At 36.7% G+C, this 20,633-nt stretch overlaps 1 protein-coding gene across 3 annotated transcripts in view; it reads right to left on the reverse strand.

Moving 5' to 3' along the window:
- Positions 1-20,633, reverse strand: part of Cdc23 (cell division cycle protein 23) — a 118,754-nt gene that overhangs the window by 88,511 nt on the left and 9,610 nt on the right. The window contains exon 1 of one of the 3 annotated variants that reach the window (XM_089104484.1): positions 18,771-18,887. The exons of 1 other annotated variant lie outside the window; for it this stretch is intronic. In XM_089104484.1, the coding sequence (XP_088960610.1) occupies positions 18,771-18,853 (83 nt within the window). In that variant the 5' untranslated portion in view covers positions 18,854-18,887. Of the gene's footprint in view, positions 1-11,831; positions 11,978-18,770; positions 18,888-20,633 lie in introns of those variants that run through there. One more of the 3 variants, XM_089104486.1, reaches the window with a different exon arrangement.

The raw sequence follows: 20,633 nt of genomic DNA on the forward strand, positions 1-20,633 counted from the left end.
TAAATGAAGTTCAGACTAAGCGAAACAAGGTCCTAGGCAAGAGTTAAAAAGGAACCATTCACCATGCAAATATTATCTGCCAAAATATGGGGGATTTAAGAGAACTTAAAGTTGTTCTCAATAATTTCCTTGTTCTTGAGAAGTTTTAGTGCAAACCTTTATAAAAAAAAATAAATGCTTTATTACTTGTTCAAAAAGAAAGCATATTTATGAAACTTTTGATACATGTAACTTTTAAAGAATTGAAATTGCTGCAGACTACACCTTAAAACAGTTTCTAAGCTAGCCTAATTGTCAAGTATTGTTAGTTCCTAAGTTAAACAGTGTTTTAACTTGTAAAGAATTTGAGGAGAAAATTGTACAATGCTAGTGGATACTAGAGGCTTAAGTATTGAGAGGCATGTAAATCTTCTTTCTTATTTATTTTCTTTGATCCTCTTCATGAGTTTGAGTCTACATTAAAGAAGAAGTAATATCTATAAAGTAATGATATATGGTACATTGTAGTTTTATACAAGGCCTCTATAAATATCACTTGGGTTGGTGTGCAATCATGGCATTAAATTATCTTACTCGCATCTTGGTATAGCCAAAGATAAGATATTTATTTCAAAAAAATCGCTATCACAAGCCCACAAAGGGCCGAATTCGGACTTTGGAGTCGACAAAATAAATGGTTAAACTAAAAATGCAAAGAACAACAATAAAATAGATAAAACCATAATGAACAATCATTTAAAAGTCAATAATTAAAACTGTAAAAAGTCAATTAAAAAATTAATAAGATAAAAACTGGTCAAACTAAACTTAGAGCGAGACATAAATGCTTTAAAAACTGGTCAAACTAAACTTAGAGCCAGACATAAATGCAATTAAATTAAAAGGGATACTAAGAAAATGTCAATAATTCAACTACAGTAAATCAATAAAAGAGTTAAAAACAATAAAAAAAGGTAAAAAAAAAGGGGGGCAAGCAAATGAGTGCAAGAACCTGGGCAGTACCATCAGCTAATAAACAAAAAAGAGGGGGGGGGGGGAAGAAACTACTGCTACATTTTATTTATTTTTTCTGTAATGAAGGGGATAAAAGTTATCTCGTATCTGGAAGTAACGCAGCGAATGGGGGACAAAGTAGGGATGGGCTCAGAAACAGCTCTAGGCGGCCGTAATCTGGATGGGGAGTGACGTTTGGGGAAAATACTTGCCGTCCGAAGGTTGGTTATGGCATTTTGTGCAAAATGGAGGCACAACGAAACCCTCCTTTGCTCCAGGGTTTTCAGACTAGCTTTTTTTAGGAGCAGAGAGTATGGCAAATTGCCTTCTTTGAAAATTATTCGCAAGGCCCTTTTTTGAATTGATTCGGTTTTTTCCGATTCTGCGCGGGAGATACCAGGGTGCCAAACTGGACAAGTATATTCTAGATGCGGGCGGACAAAAGACGCGTAAATTCGTAAGGACAGGGAAGGGGGGACGCTGAATTTATTTAGGAGCTTAAGGAGGGCAATAGACACATTAGCTCTATGGATGATGTCTTTAACGTGGATATCCCACTTTAAATTGGAAGAAATTGTGACGCCAAGTAGTTTAAATGAGGACACGGAAATATCAGGAGGGATAGGATTAAGAAAATAGGGCGAGGATTTGAGGAAACAAATGGGCATTAACATGGACTTAGAGGCACTTAATGTCACGTCTAAGTCCAATGCTTCGTCTACAATTTCAATTAGGATACTCATAGGGTCACTTATTAAATTTCTGAAGCAAGTTTCAACAACCGTTAGGTCATCAACAAATTTCCATCGGTCAGAAAATTCCTTTGCGAGGCTGTTGATCATTACTGAAAAAAGGAGGGGACCTAGGAGAGTACCTTGGGGTACGCCATTGTGGACAGGGAGAGGATTTGAATAATGGTTTTGGTATTTGACAACTTGCGATCTATTTGTTAAGAAGGAGGCAACTAATTTCACCAGTAAGGAATCAATATTGAACTCATTGACAAGTTTCTCAATTAAAATATTGTGGTTAACAAGGTCGAATGCTTTCTGAAGGTCAATGGAAATTAAATTTAGTCAGAAATTAGGCTTTTCAAGGGTTTTCCCGATGTGATCAATAAGAGAAACGAGGTGATGGGAAGTAGAGGTGGATTTTAGGTTCCCAAATTGTTTCAAGTCAGTAAGAGGTAGGATTTTTTTCCTTTAGCCAATCTACATGTAATCCTTCATAAAGTTTCAAGAAAATAGGAGTAAGAGTTATAGGCCGAACGCCTTCAAAACCAGGCTTTCCGTTTTTCTTTTTCAAAGGGGTTATGAAACCCTGTTTCCAAATTGCAGGCATTTGCCCAGACTCGGTAATTTTGTTAAACAGGAAAGACAAGGGCTTAGACAAGAAATCACCGAAGGCACTAATAAGAGGAAAAGGGATATGCAAAGGACAAATACTTGTCTTTCTTAGTTTTTGAATTCTTCTTTCTATCTCAGACGGGGAAACAGTGGGTAAAGAAGGGGAAAGGGCACCTGATGGTAATTGGTCAGACAGTGGTGGAAGGCTCTGGATAATGGAAGCGAGGAATTTAATGAGATTATTGGCAGTAATATCAGGGGACTCGGGTAGATTGAAGTTAAGCTGTTCAAACCTCCTGCCACATAGCTTTTTAACCTCAGAATACCAGTTTTTTGGTTTATTAGTGAACAATACTTCTATCTTATTTTTGTAGTACGATAGTGCCAATTTGCGAATTTCTCTTTTAATTGATTTTCTTAGTTTATTGGCTTCATCTTGTTTACCATTTTTGAAAAGCTTCAATTTGGTTCTAATTAGCGTTTTTATAGTTGGGTTAATAAAGAATTTATCACTGGAGCACTTTTTAATTTTTTTTTCAGGAAAATAAGTATGATATATATCGATTAGATTTTTGTGGAACATAGTCATTTTCTCATTAATATATTTTAAACTATAAACATCGGACCAATCTTCAGTATTCAGCCACATACCAAAAGAAAGAAGAACAGAATTTTGAAGAGGGCGATAACTGCCATAAGTTATTAAGAAAGAATGCTTAAAATTTAAGGAGGGGGATAAAAGGATCGAAAGATGATAACTCCAACCTAATGGAGACAAAGCTGAGGGAGGGTTGTAAAAATTATACATATTAGTTAAAATAACATCAAGAGAGATATTTCCCCGAGTCGTTGGTATTTCAACAATTTGCTTAAATTTAAGTGAGGAGCAAAAATAATCCGTTTTAATGTCAATTGCATCGCCAACAAAAAAAAGACCAGCATTGGGGCATTTAGAAATAACAAAATCAGCACTTGTCTGCAATTGCTGGATGAATTTACGTTTTGACTCGATATTTTGATTTGGGGAGTAATAGAAAACAGCTATTGCAATAATATTAAATGGATAAGGAAGAACTTTTGGTTTAATACTTAGCCAGAGGATTTCATCATACTCAGAGAAACTAGTGACTCGAATAAGCATTGGGTAAAGGTTACTCTTAGTAAAGAACAAAACACCACCACCTTTTTTTCCAAGTGGGTGGTCTAAAGGACGGAGTTTCATAAACTCCGTATAATTTGTCAGGCACAGAGACCCTGGGTCATGGGACTGTACTTCCGTAATAACTATAATATCGATTAGATTTGATTCTGAAAGCACCTCGAGTTCGGTAAGATTTTCAAAATTAAGACTTTCAGCATTAGTAACTAAAAGTTTAGGAAAAACAAACCGATTGGATACTTGGTGTGTTTGAGAATTTTCTGGGTGGGGTTTCAATTTAATATTATGATGCTGCAGAGAAGTAGGGTAAGAGAAGGATTTACCTTGGGGATTTGGAGGTGGAAGGAAGGGCGAGGATACAGACGAAGCATGATGAGGAAGGTGCGACTTGTTTTCAGTTGTCGGGAAGTGCGAACAATTAGGATTTAATACAAGACAATTATTAAATGCAAAAGGTCTCAGACCTGAGTCACACTGGTAGGGTGGGCACGCGGGGTAAAACAAATGGGTCGGAGGCGGGGTTTCGTGGATATAGGGTAAGAAGTAGTTGAATAGGGAGGATTTTTGGTAGGGAGGAAAGGGGGAGATGGGAAGGTAAGAAGGTGCTGGGAAATGGAAGTGGGGTGGGAACTTTCTGGGAGGAGGGAGGTTGAATTTGCTTTGACAAATGACGGATGGAGGCCAGAACCAGTCAACAGCATATTTGGCACATGGAGCGGGTAGGGTATGCAAGGGGGCTTGTGACTGGGAGGGATATGAGTAAGAGAAGATTGTGGGAGGGTTTTGGTGCAGTAACGTCTGTGATGATGGTTTGACTGGTCGTGAGTAAAATTTCGGGTTGGAGGGGTGTTTTGAGCAGAGGACGCCTGGGGCATGTTTCTTTGTAAAGGATAGGGAGGTAGTTAGTGAGGGGTAATTAATGAGGGAGAAATGAGGTCCGTAGTGCTGCCTAAAAAAAGGGGCTTTCCAGTGTTGAATCCTTGACTGGTAACAGCTGGGACTGCCCAAGTTTGTGCCCTTTTTTTGTTTGCAGCTCGATTTATTTCGCAAAAAGGAAGGGGGGACGTAATATGCAGGCTATCACACCCGAAACAACACCCACTTGATGCTAACTTACATAAAGGAACGCGGTCAAAATTACACTTTGTTTTAGTACACTTGCCAGTGAGGTAAAAACAACATAAGTGCAATAACGAGCACTTCTTTTGGTCGCACTTGTTATATAAAAATCGAGAACAAACTCTTGGACTAGCTTCATTTTGTCTTTTGAAGTTACGGGTAATAGATCCATGATTACAGGGGCGCTTTGGAGCTAATTTACAATCTCCTTGCTTAAAAAACTTGCAATTTTTTATAGCACTATTATCAGGAATACTTTTTTCCTGCAGCTTGCTTGGAGCACCATCATGTCCAAAATGACATTTATCACATAATTTGCAAATACCTGCCAAAATTATGTTAGCCCATTTGCGATTATTTGTAGAGAAATCCTTTTTATTAGTTACTTCATTACTTTTAATACAAATTTTGTAATCTCTGATTTGAGTTCTCAAGGTCAGGATTATAATTAGATTGAACGGAGGTGATATTGGGGTCAGGTACAGTTTCTGAACTTGGGTTTATATCGCTGGTAGTGGCTAAAATGATTGAACTTAATCCTCTGCTTCCTGTATTAATATTCATTGAGCTTGGGGACAATCCATTTTTTTGACGTTGCGAATCTAAGGCGTTATTTACCTTCTTTGTGATGGAATAATTTGTAAGTTGACTGCTTGAATCATTTTCATAAATTGACAAAAAAATCTCTAATTAGCATTAACACATCCGTTAGCTTTTCTTTTAAAGTCAAAGTTTCTATAAAATCTGCTTGTGATGAGGGGGATGTCGTGACGCTGTCCGTTTGAACATATTTATCCACGCTGCATTCAGTGGTTTGGCATGATACATGCATTGGGCCTTCGGGAAGAACTTCAAGAAGTTGGTACTGGGGTGGGGCAAGGACAATTGTAGGACCAACTGAACTAGCCTCCTTGGGCTTAGTTGATTTTTCTGTTGAAACAGAAAGCTGGCTGTGTGGAGGGTCATGATAAGGAGTAAGACTGCTTAGGTCACATAGGATGCTAAGAATTCTTTTTCTTTCAACTGGGGTACGAGGCGTTCGAGGGAAGCCAGAATTGGGTACAGAAAGACCCGGAGAAGAAGTAATGTTTACCTAGGATTTAGTGGAGCAGCCAAGGCACATCCAGGAGTTACTCCAATTAGTAATGTCTATCCTGGCACACTTTTCGGCCCCTGCGTGGAACCAAGAGTCACAATTTGCACATTTGATTGAGTTAGAAGTAACTCGTAGTCTGCATTCTGGACAGTATTGTTTTTGTTTTGCCATTTGGACAAAAGGTCACATTCACTGTAGCTTTGAACTTAGAGAGGTGTTGACAGGTTGAACTCTCACAAAGAACTAGTTGCATCCACCTTCATCTTGTAACTTTGTCCAAAGCTTTTGATGAGCTCAAGCTGAATAATATAACATTGGGAATTGACCCAATAGTTCATATCCTTGGCCAGTAGGAACAAAACAATGGAGATGGACAGTTGAACTAAGATTTTCCATGCATTCAACAAGACATCCTCATCATTATAAAAGGAGAAGAATTTGATCAAGCATAAAAGAAAAAAAGAATAAAAATCAAAAGAGAACAAACAGAGAAAAAAGAAACCAACAATACATACAATAACTACTCCAGGTAAAAACCATGCAAGTAGAATATGAATAAATGAACTAGTTCTCTCAAAAACACAGAACAACTCATCAACCCCTTCATTATTTGGAATAAGGATCACTGCTTTTAATAACTGGATATAACTTTGGGATATAAAATAATTTCCCAGTTCCAGCATCCTGCTATGCTTGTGCTTATTGTATGCTAGTGCCTTGCATATATGTTATTTAATTGTGTGGGTAGCCGGGTCACTAAATCTTATCCAAAACAAATATTGCATGGTGTCAGAGGTGGGATCTTTCTATTACCACGGATGTTAAACAGCCAACAATAAATTGGGACTCTAGTTCCCTTGCAGAGGAAACGAATCAATTGAAGCAACATGCACAACTAATGTTATTGGACCTCTGTCTGGGAAAACTGAAAAGTCTATGTGCGCTTACCTTCTAATTTGGACAGGAGAAAAGGACAGAAAAATCTTTAATACCATTCAATTTGAGGATGGTAATGCCCACAAAATATAGCCTCTCATAGCACAGTTCCAGAAATTTACCACTCCAAAGAAAAACACCCTCTTTGCTAGGTACTTTTTTAAAAGCATAACCAGTTAGAAGGCAAAAGTGTGGAAAAGTACATTACTGATTTATAAACATTAGCCAAACCTTGCTTTTACAAGGAACCCAATAAGATGATTTGTGATCAAATTGTCTGCGGAATAAGAAACCAGGCAGTCAGGGAGAGGCTCCTGGCTGAAGAGGGTTCGTTGACTTTAGAAAATGCTGTAAAAAAAAATGTAGAACCCACAAAACAACCCAGGGTTAGTTAAAGTCATTAAGCAGAAGTAAATCTATACCTATCAAACAAGAAATAGATGGTGTTACATGCAGGTCACCCCAAAGTTACTTCCAAAGTCAGAGAGAATTCATAAGCAATACCCCAAGAAGTAAAGAATGCTAATTTACTGGTGGAGCATATTCAGCTGAACATGTTTACCCAGCCAAAGGAAAAATTTAATTCCAGTGCAAAAAGCCAAATCATTTTGCAAAAGTCAGTTGGAGCAAGATTGTGAATATGATAGGTGAAGAAATCGAAGAAACAGGCACAATCCCAGAAGAAGATGATACAGTATTCTCATTTGTAATTAATCAGAATCAAAAGAAGGATGAAGCAATTGTTACCCTCATAACAAAAAACCAGCTTCCTGTTTGTTTCAAGCTAGATACAAGTGCATGGGCTAATATCATTCCTAAATCAATCTTTGATCAGTTCAACCTTAAACCAAAGCTCCACCCAACTAGTCAAAAGACTCAAGAGCAATTGTGGGTCCAAGATACCAGTTTTTGGAGTTTGCAATTCACCTTGTAGCACAAGTCCAGCAAAGCTGTGATCCACAAATTCTGTATTGTTGACTCATCATCAGCCCCCATCATTGGCTACAGGTCAACCATCGATTTGGAACTGATAAAGCTTGTCTTATATATTGACTCAAAGCAAATCCAACAACTAGGCTATATACAAAATCAGCACAAAACAGTCTTTGATGGTATTGGTTGTCTGGAGGGTGAATACACCATACATCAGAAGAATGGATAGGTACCAACTGCATATCCTACCCAAAGAGTTCCTGAAGCACTGAAAAGTAAACTGCTGTTGGAGCTGTCACTTATGGAGAGGGATATATGAAGCTAAGAGAGGAAAGGAAATAATAAATGATAAATAAAACCAAAACAGGGTGAGAAAACGAGGATTTTGTCAGCCAGTGGTAAAATATGAAGACAAAAAACCAGCAAGTATTTCGACAAGGACCTCCGCCAAGTCGTGCTCAGTGCTAAAAGGTCCTTGAGATCTGGCGGAGGTCCTTGTCGAAATATTTGCAGGTTTTCCGTCTCCATATTTTACCACTGGCTGACAAAATCCTCGTTTTCTCACCCTTTTTTGGTTTTATTTATCCTTTATTATTTCCTTTCCTCTCTTAACTTCATACGTCCTGTATAGCCAGTGTGGTCTTAGAAATTATTTATGGAGAGGGATAGTATAATAAAAAAGGTTGCTGAACCCACAGATTGAGCCAATACAATGATAGAGAAAAGAGATGGAAGTGTGCAATTATGCATAGATTCACTAACCTTAAACAAATGCATAAAGCAGCCATACAATAGAAGAAGTAACATCAAAACTCCATGGTGAAACTGACATTTTCACCAGATGATGACATCTGGTGGATAGTGGCTGCAGATAATGCCATTTGGCATAACTTGACCCCAAGACAAGTTTCAGAGCAGAATGGAAGAATTATTTGAAGGGCTAAGTGGGTTCAAAGTTATAATTGATGACATCCAGGTATTTGGGTGAAGCAAGAGCACAATGAGAGACTGAAAGCTCTCCTAGAATGTGCACTGCAGAAGAGAGTTAAGTTTAATAAGGAAAAAAATGCAAGTTTGGTATGCAATGTCAGTTACTTTGAACAAAATCAAATGACAAAAGCAATCAATCAAATGCCCAGTCCCCAGACCCAAGAAGGGCTCTTCATCCTCTTAGGAATACTGAATTACCTGGGAAAGTTCATACCTAACTTTTCCACTCAAAACATGATCATCAGTGAAATTTCCAAAAAAGATACATTCAGTTGCAGCCTGAAGTTCTGTCTGAGTTTAATGAACAAATAAAATTTCAAATGGGGATACAGCCATTTATTTAGACAGTGAAAACAGGTGCATAAGTTTAGATATTTCAATCACATATACAGTGATTGTCATCAGTAGAAATACTAAAGCAATAAAATTGAAACTAACATATTTATACAAAGTAATTAACTTTCAGGTCACCTACAAAATAATGAACTTTTGGTTTTTTTTGGAGAGAGTTCAATGACAAAGTTTGTTCAAACTCTTGATGTAATTTTTTTTCTTTAATCTTGGCTAAAGGTAAAATAATAAAATAAATTTAAAGTTGATAACCTGAGCAGCTTAAATTTAAATGCAGCAATTAGTAAGTAGAAAACTCACTTTTCTAGATATGGCACACCATTGACATTCATATCAGATAATGGCCTGTAGTACTCCTTAGCAGAATTCCAAAGATTAGCAGAAGCCTGGAGATCTATCCACATCAAATCTATTCCAATCTACCCATAGTCAAATTGCATAATTGAGAAATCAGTCAGACTGATAAGAACCTAATGACAAAGGCATCTGAAAATGGTGATGACCTACCTAGGATTACTGGAGTATAGGAATATGCCTGTAGATAGCTGTACTTCCCCAGCTTACCTCCTTATGAGTCAGCAGTTGCAATCAACACCACCAGGCACATTCAATCATCTAAAGAAGAAAGTATTACCTGTTGAAGTATTTCTTAGAAGTTGTGAAAGAATGCAACAAGAGCAAAAGCGTCATTACAAGAAATAAGCCAAAACTCTAGCTCCTCTTAAAGTTGGTGATTCTGTTTACATTCAACTTCCCTGCAAGGTGTTTTAAATCCAGCAATGGTTGTTGCTTATTCACGGCAGCCAAGATCATATACAGTGGAAACAGAAGAGGGATCATTGATTAGAAGGAACAGAAAACACCTGTTCACAATACAGTGCAGATGATCATCGATGTGCACCCAGGTCATCTTTGCCACAAAACAAATCTTTCACCAAGCTCACTGGGACAGATTCCATGTCTCCAGCAGAGTCACATCATGAAACTCCAGTTCTCCCTTATCCCCGGGGTTGGCCACAACGATGCTTCCAAAAAAAAGTGACTTTAGTTATTTCCCAACTAAAAAAAGTGACAAAATGACTACCAAAAGGCACTCAGAGCACAGGCAGATGAACTACACAAGTCCCAATTACTGCTTCATGATCATCATTGCCCTCTAAAAGCCCATGAGGTTATGGAAAAGAAGGCTGGAAGTCTAGTTTTATTTTCAATTAATGTATTTGCCAATACAAAAAGAGAACCTTAATGAAAGCACAACTTCGATTAGGGTACAAGGAACAAACAATCTAAGCAAAGCAGAAATTTGAAATGTTTACGAACAGGAAGAAACCGTATGATTAGCATCCATGAGTAAGTGTAATAATCACTGGTAGACACTTAACATAATTAACATAATACAGAACTCACAACAAACTCAATTTCAGCTTTCATAGCCAACTGACAATTTTCAGATACTTTGGATTTAAAATAAAGTGCTTTAAGCTCTTTTTCTTTGGCACAAATTCTAGAAAATTATCAATCAGAGCAGGCCATTGATCGATCAATCAGTTTGCAGCTTCTCCTATGGAAGCCACCTGGTGGGGACGTGCTTTACAAACTTATGTAGCGGAGCCCAAACTTTTAGCTGACACTGGCCAAGAACGTCACAACGAGCAGACCCTCCGCTGAAGAAATGGAAAACAGAAATTATCATATCAGAATGGTCCTCTTCAAATTCCTGTAGTCCTTTTTGGAACACATTATGCAAAGCTTGGATGTTGCAGTATTTTTATTTAAAAGATCTTTTGAATGCCACTTTTTCTTTTCCAAGTCAACAATTGACCAAGACCATTGCTTGCAAGCATCAACGGTCTCTCATAAAGTCCTTCATTTGCAGGTATACACTGAAGGAGCTTCTTGTTCAGATCCTCACTAGTGGCATGTTGTAGATAATATGTTCTAAGATGCCAAGTAATAACTAGTTTTTGATCCTTTGACCAATACTGGGACCTTACTTGGAGCTCTTTTGCCTTGTTTGTGGTCCCAACATATTCCAGTACAAAGTCAGATATCTGGAGGTTTTCAATCAAAATTTCACCAAAATAAGGATAAATTGTCTTTGTGAACAAGTACGTCATTTTTTTGGCATTTGACAAGAAGCCTTCCAGGACAGGACCTGGCAACATAGTTTGAAAAACATGAGCAACACCATCAAACGAAGATGCAGCAAAAGAACTGACCATGGTCTTAAAGACCCATATTGTGTCTTCCTTTGAAGCTGCATCTTTCTTGCAGAACAGTTCAAACTCCTTCTCTGGAACAGCATGTCCAGCTTGTGACTTGTTTTCGGTTTAAGTTGATCCAACGAATCGGAGTTGACGAGGGTTTAGCACAGAGATGCGTTCATCTTGTGTTCATTTTTGGCGGCATGCTGGAGAAGAGTTTGAAACCCATTTTGGTAGCAGAGTGTTTTTTTGCATATTTTGAAGTAAAATTAACTGTCACCATCACTACTCTTAGCCAACCACTCTTGCACTATACGTCCAGTCCTGTTTTCCCTACCTACCCAGTTTTCCGAAAATTTCATCTTATCTATCACCCAAACTGACCTGAAAAAAGAACAGGCATTAAAATGAACTTGGAAAGCTTTCTGACCAACTCATATATTTACGCAAACAAGTATAAACTCATAAAGCCAATGATAGACGCTTATTCCTTCTTACATTTTGACCACCCCTAAACTTATGGGTCTTAATTTGTAACCTCTATATGCAACAGCAAGACACAAAAAGAAAAACAAATACTGGAAACATAACCTAAGAATCTGGGTCAAAATGTTCATCTTCTAAGCAGGTAATTTGGGCAGGGGCTCAGTAAATGGAGGCCTATGGGCAGTAATGGTAGGATTATTTATCAAGAGTGAACTTACCTTTTCTAGGAACTTTAAAGTCCAACCTTCTGTTGGTTCACTAAACTGCTGGAGAAAAAGCTCAAAACAGCTGGAGAAAAAGCTCAAAAAGAACAAAAAAGTTACTTTAGTGACAAAGTCAGTGAAAAAGTGACAAGTCCTAAAAAAGTGACTGCAGCCAATCCCTGCTATCCCAAACACCACTAGCACCAATAGCAATCCAAATAACAGCCAACAATGGTTTTATGGTGCTGGCTAGGCATTCAGAGACAGGATCTCCCACTAGAACCTGTAAAAGAGATAGTGATTTTCCTGAATCAGCCACAACACAGATTAGAAGAGCTATAAAGCCACCTGAAAGGGTCAACCTACAGGCAGAGTTGGTTTAAGAGGAAGACATAATCTCTCAGTGAATATAGGCTATACCACTTGTGCTCGTGAACAGATGAGCCTGTAACACTGGAATCTGAGAAGCTTCTTGTTTAAAACTAGAAGCAATAGGAAGGTTGTCTGAAACTTGAAATTTGGAAACTACCTCAACACAAGGAATATCAAGGTTATATGACACAACATGGTCAAGGTTAGATGTGCAAGAGTAAGAATGAATGTAAGTAAACTGAGCAGATTTCTGTTGAACTTTAAAATCATCACCAAATATTTCTAATAGAAAAGAAGCACAGATAGAAGCTGAAGACAACCTGCAATTTAAATCACAATTAAAATCACCTACAGTCAAACATGGGATTTTCAGTTTAAGTACATCACAAAGACAAGAGCTAAGTTTACTAACTACTAAAGCAAAATCTCTCTCCAAATCTTCATCTTTGTAATCTGTGGGTAAATACACATTTATTATTACACAATCACCTACTTGAACAGCTAAAAAACTATCACTAGAAAATAAAACACTAGAATTAAGATTTGATGCTACATAATTAGCAATACCACCAGAAGCTCTGCCTTTAGAAGCACTATGTTTAGCTGGAACCGAAAAAGTTTAAAAGGTGGCACTAATGTCAAGTAAACTAAGGCTGTGGTTGATCAGGAAATGTTCCTGCAAACACAGAATATCATGATTATGAAGTATATTTTCAAGAATAGGTCTTTTTTTTATAAGACCACCATTAATGTTTCAAAAGAGAAAACAAATATCCATTTATTTACTTAGCTGCCCGTTTATTGGTTTGAGCGTTGCCAGGGCATTTGATACTGTAACAGGTATGATTAGACTCTTTACACGAAATGCAAAACATATTCTGAACACATGGATTATCCCTGGTGGAAGAGTGCTCCGTAGAACTGCAGTGAGAGCACAGTTCTGTGTTCTTACAATCAGCAGCGAGATGTCCTTGTTGATAAAATCTAAAACACCATCTAGGTATGAATATGAAATTCTGGACAGTTAACTTTTCACAACCCACCTTCACAGAATTTTTCAGAAAAGAATTGAGATCACTCCATTGTTCAAAATAAATCTTGTAGGCACGTGACTTGCCACACTGCAAAGCTTTGACACACTTTGGAATAGTTTTCTCTAGATCTTTTTCATTCATTTCTGTTGGTACGTCTTTTATTACATTAATAGGGTGGGAGATTTAACAGAGGCTAAAAGGCCAGGTTGGAACTTTTTCATCTGGTCAGCAATTGAGGAGGCAGTGGGTTTACTTTTAATGACAATTTTTGATTCTGATAAAGAACATTTCATCTCTGAAATATCATTTGCACCTTCAGGACATATTTTATCAATAAAATCTTTCCTTAATAGTGGAGATGAAAGATTGGACAGGCAATTTTTTAACTCAACAGCATAGGTAGGAGGATGGGATTGGTCTTTGGTGCAAGACAACTGAGCAGAAGAGGGCCAGGCAGAAGTTGCCTATGTAGCTTATGTAGCTAAGACAAACTGACAATTTTTATGAGAAAGTTCATTCATGCAACAGGTTAACATTACAACAATCACATCACCAATTGTTGGAATTTCAGACGGTGAGAATATCACGAATTTTGGGATTTTCCGTTTTTCTTTTGATGCTGTAAATAACCACTTACAAATGTCAAGGACATTTTCATTGTCTTTTTGGCATCTAATTAAACGTGTTCCAATTTCTAGCACCTGATGTAAAACCTTCTTTGCCTTTAGAATGGTTTCATGACTGAAAAAGCTTGTTGACTTAGCAATTATTGTTTCTACTTTGATACCATTGATCATCAATCGAGAAATAAAATTCAATATTGGATTTAAAATAATATCCAAGTTGTCCATTATTTCATAATTGCACTTATGGTAATAATATTCAATAGATAAAAATCCACTCCAAATCAATGCCAAAAACCATCCCCAATATAAACTCAATCCAGTCAAGCAGGCAGTGACATCACAGTGGAAATATAGCTTTGTAGTCTGAGAAATTGTTTTCAATGTCACTGAATTAATGAGATTTCAAAATCTAAAAAGATAATCTCACACTGAATCTAGGTCAAGAATTACAATTCCTTATATTCCTTATGAAATATACTTGGGTTGCACAATAAATTATCCTTTTTGTCTCTTCAAATATAATCCAATCACAAATGCTATTTATTTGGTTAAATGTTCACAGCAAGGGAGCTGAACAAGAACAGGATCATTAAATCTTATCAAAACAAATATTGCACTAATTACCAGAACCTTTTGATTTTAAATAAAGATTAAATAGTTGGCTACTTGTCTATTACATAAAACACAGTCAAGAAGGGAAGTTTGGTGACAATAAAATATGATGAAAATAGAATACTTTATCAGCAAAATTGTGAAGGTCATTCATGAATTTTGCTAATAAAGCATTCTATTTTCATTATATTTTGTTGTTTTTTTCATTAGCATTAACCAAACTTTATCAGTTTTTTTGTTAGTTTCTTTGTTACTTTATAAATAAATTTGGGCTATAGATGTGCACATTCGGGGGGGGGAGGGTGAAGCATAGGAGGCCTGAATGCAAAATGTGTCTGGTACAGCCATTCTGCATATTAGATAGATAAGTGCCTATTCTAAAGCCAAATATTCAGCCATGAACACATTAAAATAACATAAATCAAAGGCAAAAATAACATAAACTTTCATCAGCAATCATCATTTAAACACTTAAGTGAAACACTATATTAACCTAATAACAGTACTTAATACTTGGAAAAATGGTCTAAAAAAACACTTAACTCTTGGGGAAACATTACATAAACTTTATACTGGGATTTTTTTTTCTTAGTTAACAAAATTACCAGATACCTTGCTATTCTTCTGTAATTTTTTAGTGGCCATATACCTAGAAAGAATTGTTCTCTGACTTCAAACTGTCCAAATACTTGACCCCCCCCCCCCTTTTGTGCAAATATATAGCCCAAATCATATGTTTCCCATATATTATGTCACTTGTCTAGCACTGAGCTGAAAAAAACTAATGTTTTACACAGTATAAACTTGAGTGAGTGGCGCATAATACACAAGTACCAAAATCCCTTCTCCCTAGGGAAAATTAAAAAAAAATATAACTCAAATAAAATTCTCAAATTTGGAAAGCCTTATTTTCCAAATGTGGTAGGCCTATTTTCTGGTGGGGTAATTGCCGGAAGGTAAACACCTAGAACCAAATTTTAGTTAATATTTACCAAATCATATTTTTGAGTTATATATAATGTGAATGTACCACACAACGTCTTTTTTATGCTCTTTATGAAAATAATAATCATTTTTGTCAGTAATTGATTTGAGCCCCCACACCTAATTATGAATACTCAGGGTATATGTTTGTACATTGGAGAGGGGGGGGTAATTTTGTTTCTGATGGAAATGAGAGGTAAGTTTAAACTTTCCCCCCCCCCCCTAATGTGCAAATATATACCCTGATTTGGTATACATATGGGTGGGGGCTAAAATTCATTTCCAACAAAAAAGATTATTATATTTGTAAAGAGCATAAAAAAATGCATCGAGTGGTAGGCTATATTCACTTTAGTCATAACTCAATAATATGATTTGGTAAATATTTACCCAAATTTTTGGCATCTTAATTTAGCCTAGACCTATGTTTGTAAATGTCCAGACAGACTGGACAATTTTGTCGGCATATTTGCCATATCCTCTCTAAACTCTAGATTCACCCTTGCCTAGGCCTAGTATAGGGCAAGAATCTGATAGGGGAAAAAAGAAACATGTCTCAGTATACTACTACTAACAACTCATTGCAGCACCAAGCCGCATGAGGCCAACACAGCTACACACGCTCCTCCTCCACCCCAATCTATTCAAAGCCTCCCTTTTTACAGCCGCCCACGAAGTTCCCATTTCCTTTAAATCTTCCTTTATGACGTCCTCCCACCCCAGACGGGGACAACCTGCTTTCTGTTTAGCCCTAGATGGTTGGCTAAAAAGAACAATATTTGGCAATCTGTCATGCTTCATCTGAACAAAATACTCTAGCCACCTCAACCTTTCTTTCATGATAGACCTAGAAAGCGGTATTGAACCACATTTTTTGTATAGCCTATTGTTTGAAATACGGTCAGTCAGCCGGGTACCCAGAACAATCCTCAAGCAATTTCTCTGGAAAACATCTAGCAAATCTTCATCCGCTTTTTGGAGCGTCCATGCTTCAGAGCCATATTTGACCACTGTCATCACTGTAGCTTCTAAGATTTCTAATCTTGGTTTGCACAACTTATCTTCCTATTCTTCCAGACTTCTTTTAACTGTGAGAAAAACACCCTGAGCCTTGGCTATTCTATTTTCAACATCTTCACTGCTCCCACCATCTCTACCAACAATACTACCAAGGTAAGTGAAGCTGCCCACTTGATCAACCTTTTCATTACCCAATGTCACCTTTTCATCTTCACTTATTCCTAGCCCTAATGACAGTATTCTTAACATTAATTTTCAAACCAATACTAGCACCCTGAACTCGCAAAACCTCTAAAACTTCATTCATTTTGCTCACACTTTCATCTAGGATGCTTAAATCATCAGCATAGTCCAAGTCCAGGAAACTTTTTCCTCTCCATTTGATTCTATGCTCTCCTATTGCCTTTCCTGTTGCTCCTTAAAACAATGTCCATCAAAATAATCCATATAAAGGGGATAGAACACTAACCACTGCTTAACTCCTGATTTGTATACAAAACCTGCTGCTAACCTCATTTCCTATCTTAACTGCAGCAGTGTTATTCTTGTACATAGCACTAATCACTTTAATGTATTTGTCTGGTATACCATACAAGGATAAGACCTTTGCTAAAGCTCTTCTATCAACTGAATCGAATGCTTGCTCATAATCTGAGGACCAAAGGTGTTTGAAAACTTGGGCGCTTCTCAATAATTAACCTAAGAGTGAAAATTTGGTCAACACATCCTCTACCTTTTCTAAAACCGCACTGCTCTTCTCTTAAGACTTTGTCTATGGCATCGCTCAGTCTAAAAAGTATCATATTACTAAGCAATTTGCTACCAACAGAGACCAGACTAATGCCTTGATAATTACCACACTCACTTTTATCATCTTTCTTATAAAGTGGCTTAATTAAGGTTTTCTTAAAATTGTTAGGTACTTCCCCTTTTTCAAAAATCATATTCATAATCTTCAATAACTTATTTCTAACCTCAGAGCCACCATATTTAAGAAACTCATTTACTACCCTATCAGCACCTGGAGCCTTATTATTCTTTAATCCTTTTAGTACTGTTGCTAATTCCTCTCACAAAACAAATCTTCCTTCACATCCAAGGTATCACAAACTTTTTGATTTTCCTCTATATTTTTTCCTGCAACTCTATCTTGGTTTAGCAAATTCTCAAAATGTTTGGCCCATCTTGCTTTAGCTTTTTCCTTATCGCTAATTGCCACCCCATTCCTATCTTTAACTGGGACAAGTCCGGTTTTGTTTTCATGCAATCTATCACTCAGATAATTCTTGTACAAGTCCTTTCTCCTTTCTATTAAACATAAAGCTTTTTCACTAATATTCTTAGCTGCAGTTCTAGCTTTATTCCCTAATACACCTTCAGCAACTTCACAAATTATTTTACTAAAATTATTCCAACCATCTTCCACATTATCAAATTTTAAACTCTCAAGTTTAGTATTCAACTGTTCCTGGAAAGTTTCTCTCATATTCTCATCCTGGAGTCTACTAACATCATAACTTCCCGGGAGGTAGTTACCCTTCTGATATTTCAGCTTTAAATTAACCCTTGACACTACTAGATGGTGATCTTTACTTTTAACATCAATAACGGCACTTCTATATACCCTAGTATCTTGTATTGATCCTGCCAGTCTTTGGTTTACTATAACATAATCAACAAGGTTTGCTGTCTTACCATCAAGTGAATACCATGTTAACTTATCATCCATTTTATGATCAAACACCATATTGATTATAACTATATTGTTATACCTACAAAATTGCAAAAGTCTGTATCCATTACTGTTTTCTTTTCCTACATCAAATTTACCTAAGCTGGGATACCATCTATCCTTATTTTTACCGACCTGGACGTTAAAATCTCCAAGTAAAAACATCATGTTTCTACCTGGGACCTTCTCTATTTGCTCCTGTAACTGTAAGTAAAATTCATCTGAGTCACTAGTATCTCCATCAGTCAGTTCTACAGGGGCGTATACTACTATAACTGATACCCTGAACTTTCTAGTCATAAAATGAGCAATTAGTATTCTAATATCAGTATAGGGACAAACATAGTAATCAATTCCTTTTCGTAGGCTATGCTCTGTCCAAATTTAATAGTTGTTCCAATCGCAAATAAAAACCTCTCACAAACCATTAGTGGCTGGTCAGTATTGACAGAACCTTTCTGGAGCATATTTAAGGTCCTGGGTTCAATCATGAAAATTACATTTCAACTACATTTCAGAATAGCAAGAAACCACTAAAGTTGAATTTTGCCATAATCACTTCAAGAAGTCTTACCACTTGCTAGAATGAAGTAATCCTCGATCTTGACAAGCTTGGATACCTGTGATAAGCTCATGAGCTAAGTCAGACTTTTCCATCTTTAGAATATTTCAAATCAACAGCAAATTTTTTAATTGCCACCAGTGTTACCAACACGTCAAAACAAAATGTACCACAAATTGCATGAAAAATGTACCAAACATAAAAAAATTGTACCATATCTCAAATTTTTTTCCGCGTGTTACGCTTCGCGTAACACGCGGATCGTCGGTGACGTAAAGTACTATCTATGAAAATTTTTCATAAGAAATTTTCATAAAGATAATTTCTTAAACCACATTGGCCAGACATAACATAAATAAAGAAAAACGAGCGAAAATGGGGTTTTTAAAGGCCAAATGAAAATATTGAAAACACAGAACAATGCGAATAATTTTTTGGATTTTGTGCAAATCGTAGATATTGGCAAATAACTTGCTTTTATGGTTGTTAGGTATTTGGTTTTAATTCTTATAACTTTTGGCTTTTTTGAATTTTATTCTTCTTTTAAGTTTTTGGTTTTTTCTTTGGTTTTTTGGTTTTTTTCACATTGATTTTCCGCGCTTGTTTTTTTTGGTATTTTCTTCGGCACTTTCCTCGGATACATTATTTCGTTTTGCGCTGAAGAAGAGAGGCATTTGTCCTCTCGAAATATTCGCTTGGTTGTGTTTTTTCAGTATTTTCATTTGGCTTTTAAATATCGAATTTTTGCTAGTTTTTCTTTCTTTATGAGACAGTTTCGTTCACTTTCTCTCTCCACTCTTTTGTTTTTCTTTCTCTTCTAATACGGTACATTAATCCTGACATTACTTGAAACAATTGTTCGGAGTAACATATATTACTATAGAAACATTTTGCTACAGGCCAACAATAGTCGTTTCGGCCATTTACGACCATTTATAGCACCGCTTGAAATTGATCCCAAATGACGATTATAATACAAATCAGGGACTAAAATTGCATTTTAACCTTGTATTCTTACAGCATATTGCCGAAAAGCAGTTGCTGAAACCTGATTTTCCATTTAATAGTTTGCATAAAAATCACCCTTTTCCCTTTTGTGAAGATCTCGATAGAGGAGAGGATCGTTCCTGTAGCCATCCCCTAATATAAGCTACCGACTACAAACAATAGAGGAAAAAAAATTCTTTTTAAATTGAGACTGACTAAAGAAATGACTTTGGGGGCTATGGTCTGGTCTAGTATGTACTGGAGATTGTAATGTTGGAACAATATTTTTCTCCAAAATGCCTTTAGAAGATCCTTTACTCACCTTGTAAGGTTGAGCTTGATATACCCCAACGAATAGTACAATAGAGGCCATGTCGTTCACTATTTCTTAAATCACCTTAAACATCTGGATAATGGGAACTTTTATTTTTTAAACTGGAACTGTCTTTATAAGCTTTGGGTTATCTGAGGTTCCAACAATACTGCAAAAGCTATACATCAGAAAATGATTAAAAATATGACATTAAACATCACTACCTGAGTCAGAAGCCATGGCGGCACTTGCAGTTGCAGATTTTCTGTACCCTTTTCCAGTATATTGCCAGTTGGGGTTGTGTCACCATACTCATGGGGGGTTTCCACTCCTTGGTAACGACCCGTTTAGCACCCAGAACGGCATTAAGAGTAGTAAAGCCGAGTCTATTTCACAATTTTGTTTTGTTTAAATTAATAGTTGAAAAAGCCCTCTCGGCACAAGCAGAAGAATATGGTAAGATAAGCATTTTCATTATGAATGCACCCAAGAATGGGAAACTCTTGACTTGAGGACCATCACATCGTTCTAGTACTTTAAACCAGAAATAAACTGGGTCAGAATCTGCACATTTC

This window comes from Artemia sp. Qi Xiang Cuo, chromosome 18 (genome assembly GCF_049724085.1).
Source record: "Artemia sp. Qi Xiang Cuo chromosome 18, ASM4972408v1, whole genome shotgun sequence".
Lineage (NCBI taxonomy): Eukaryota > Metazoa > Arthropoda > Branchiopoda > Anostraca > Artemiidae > Artemia > Artemia sp. Qi Xiang Cuo.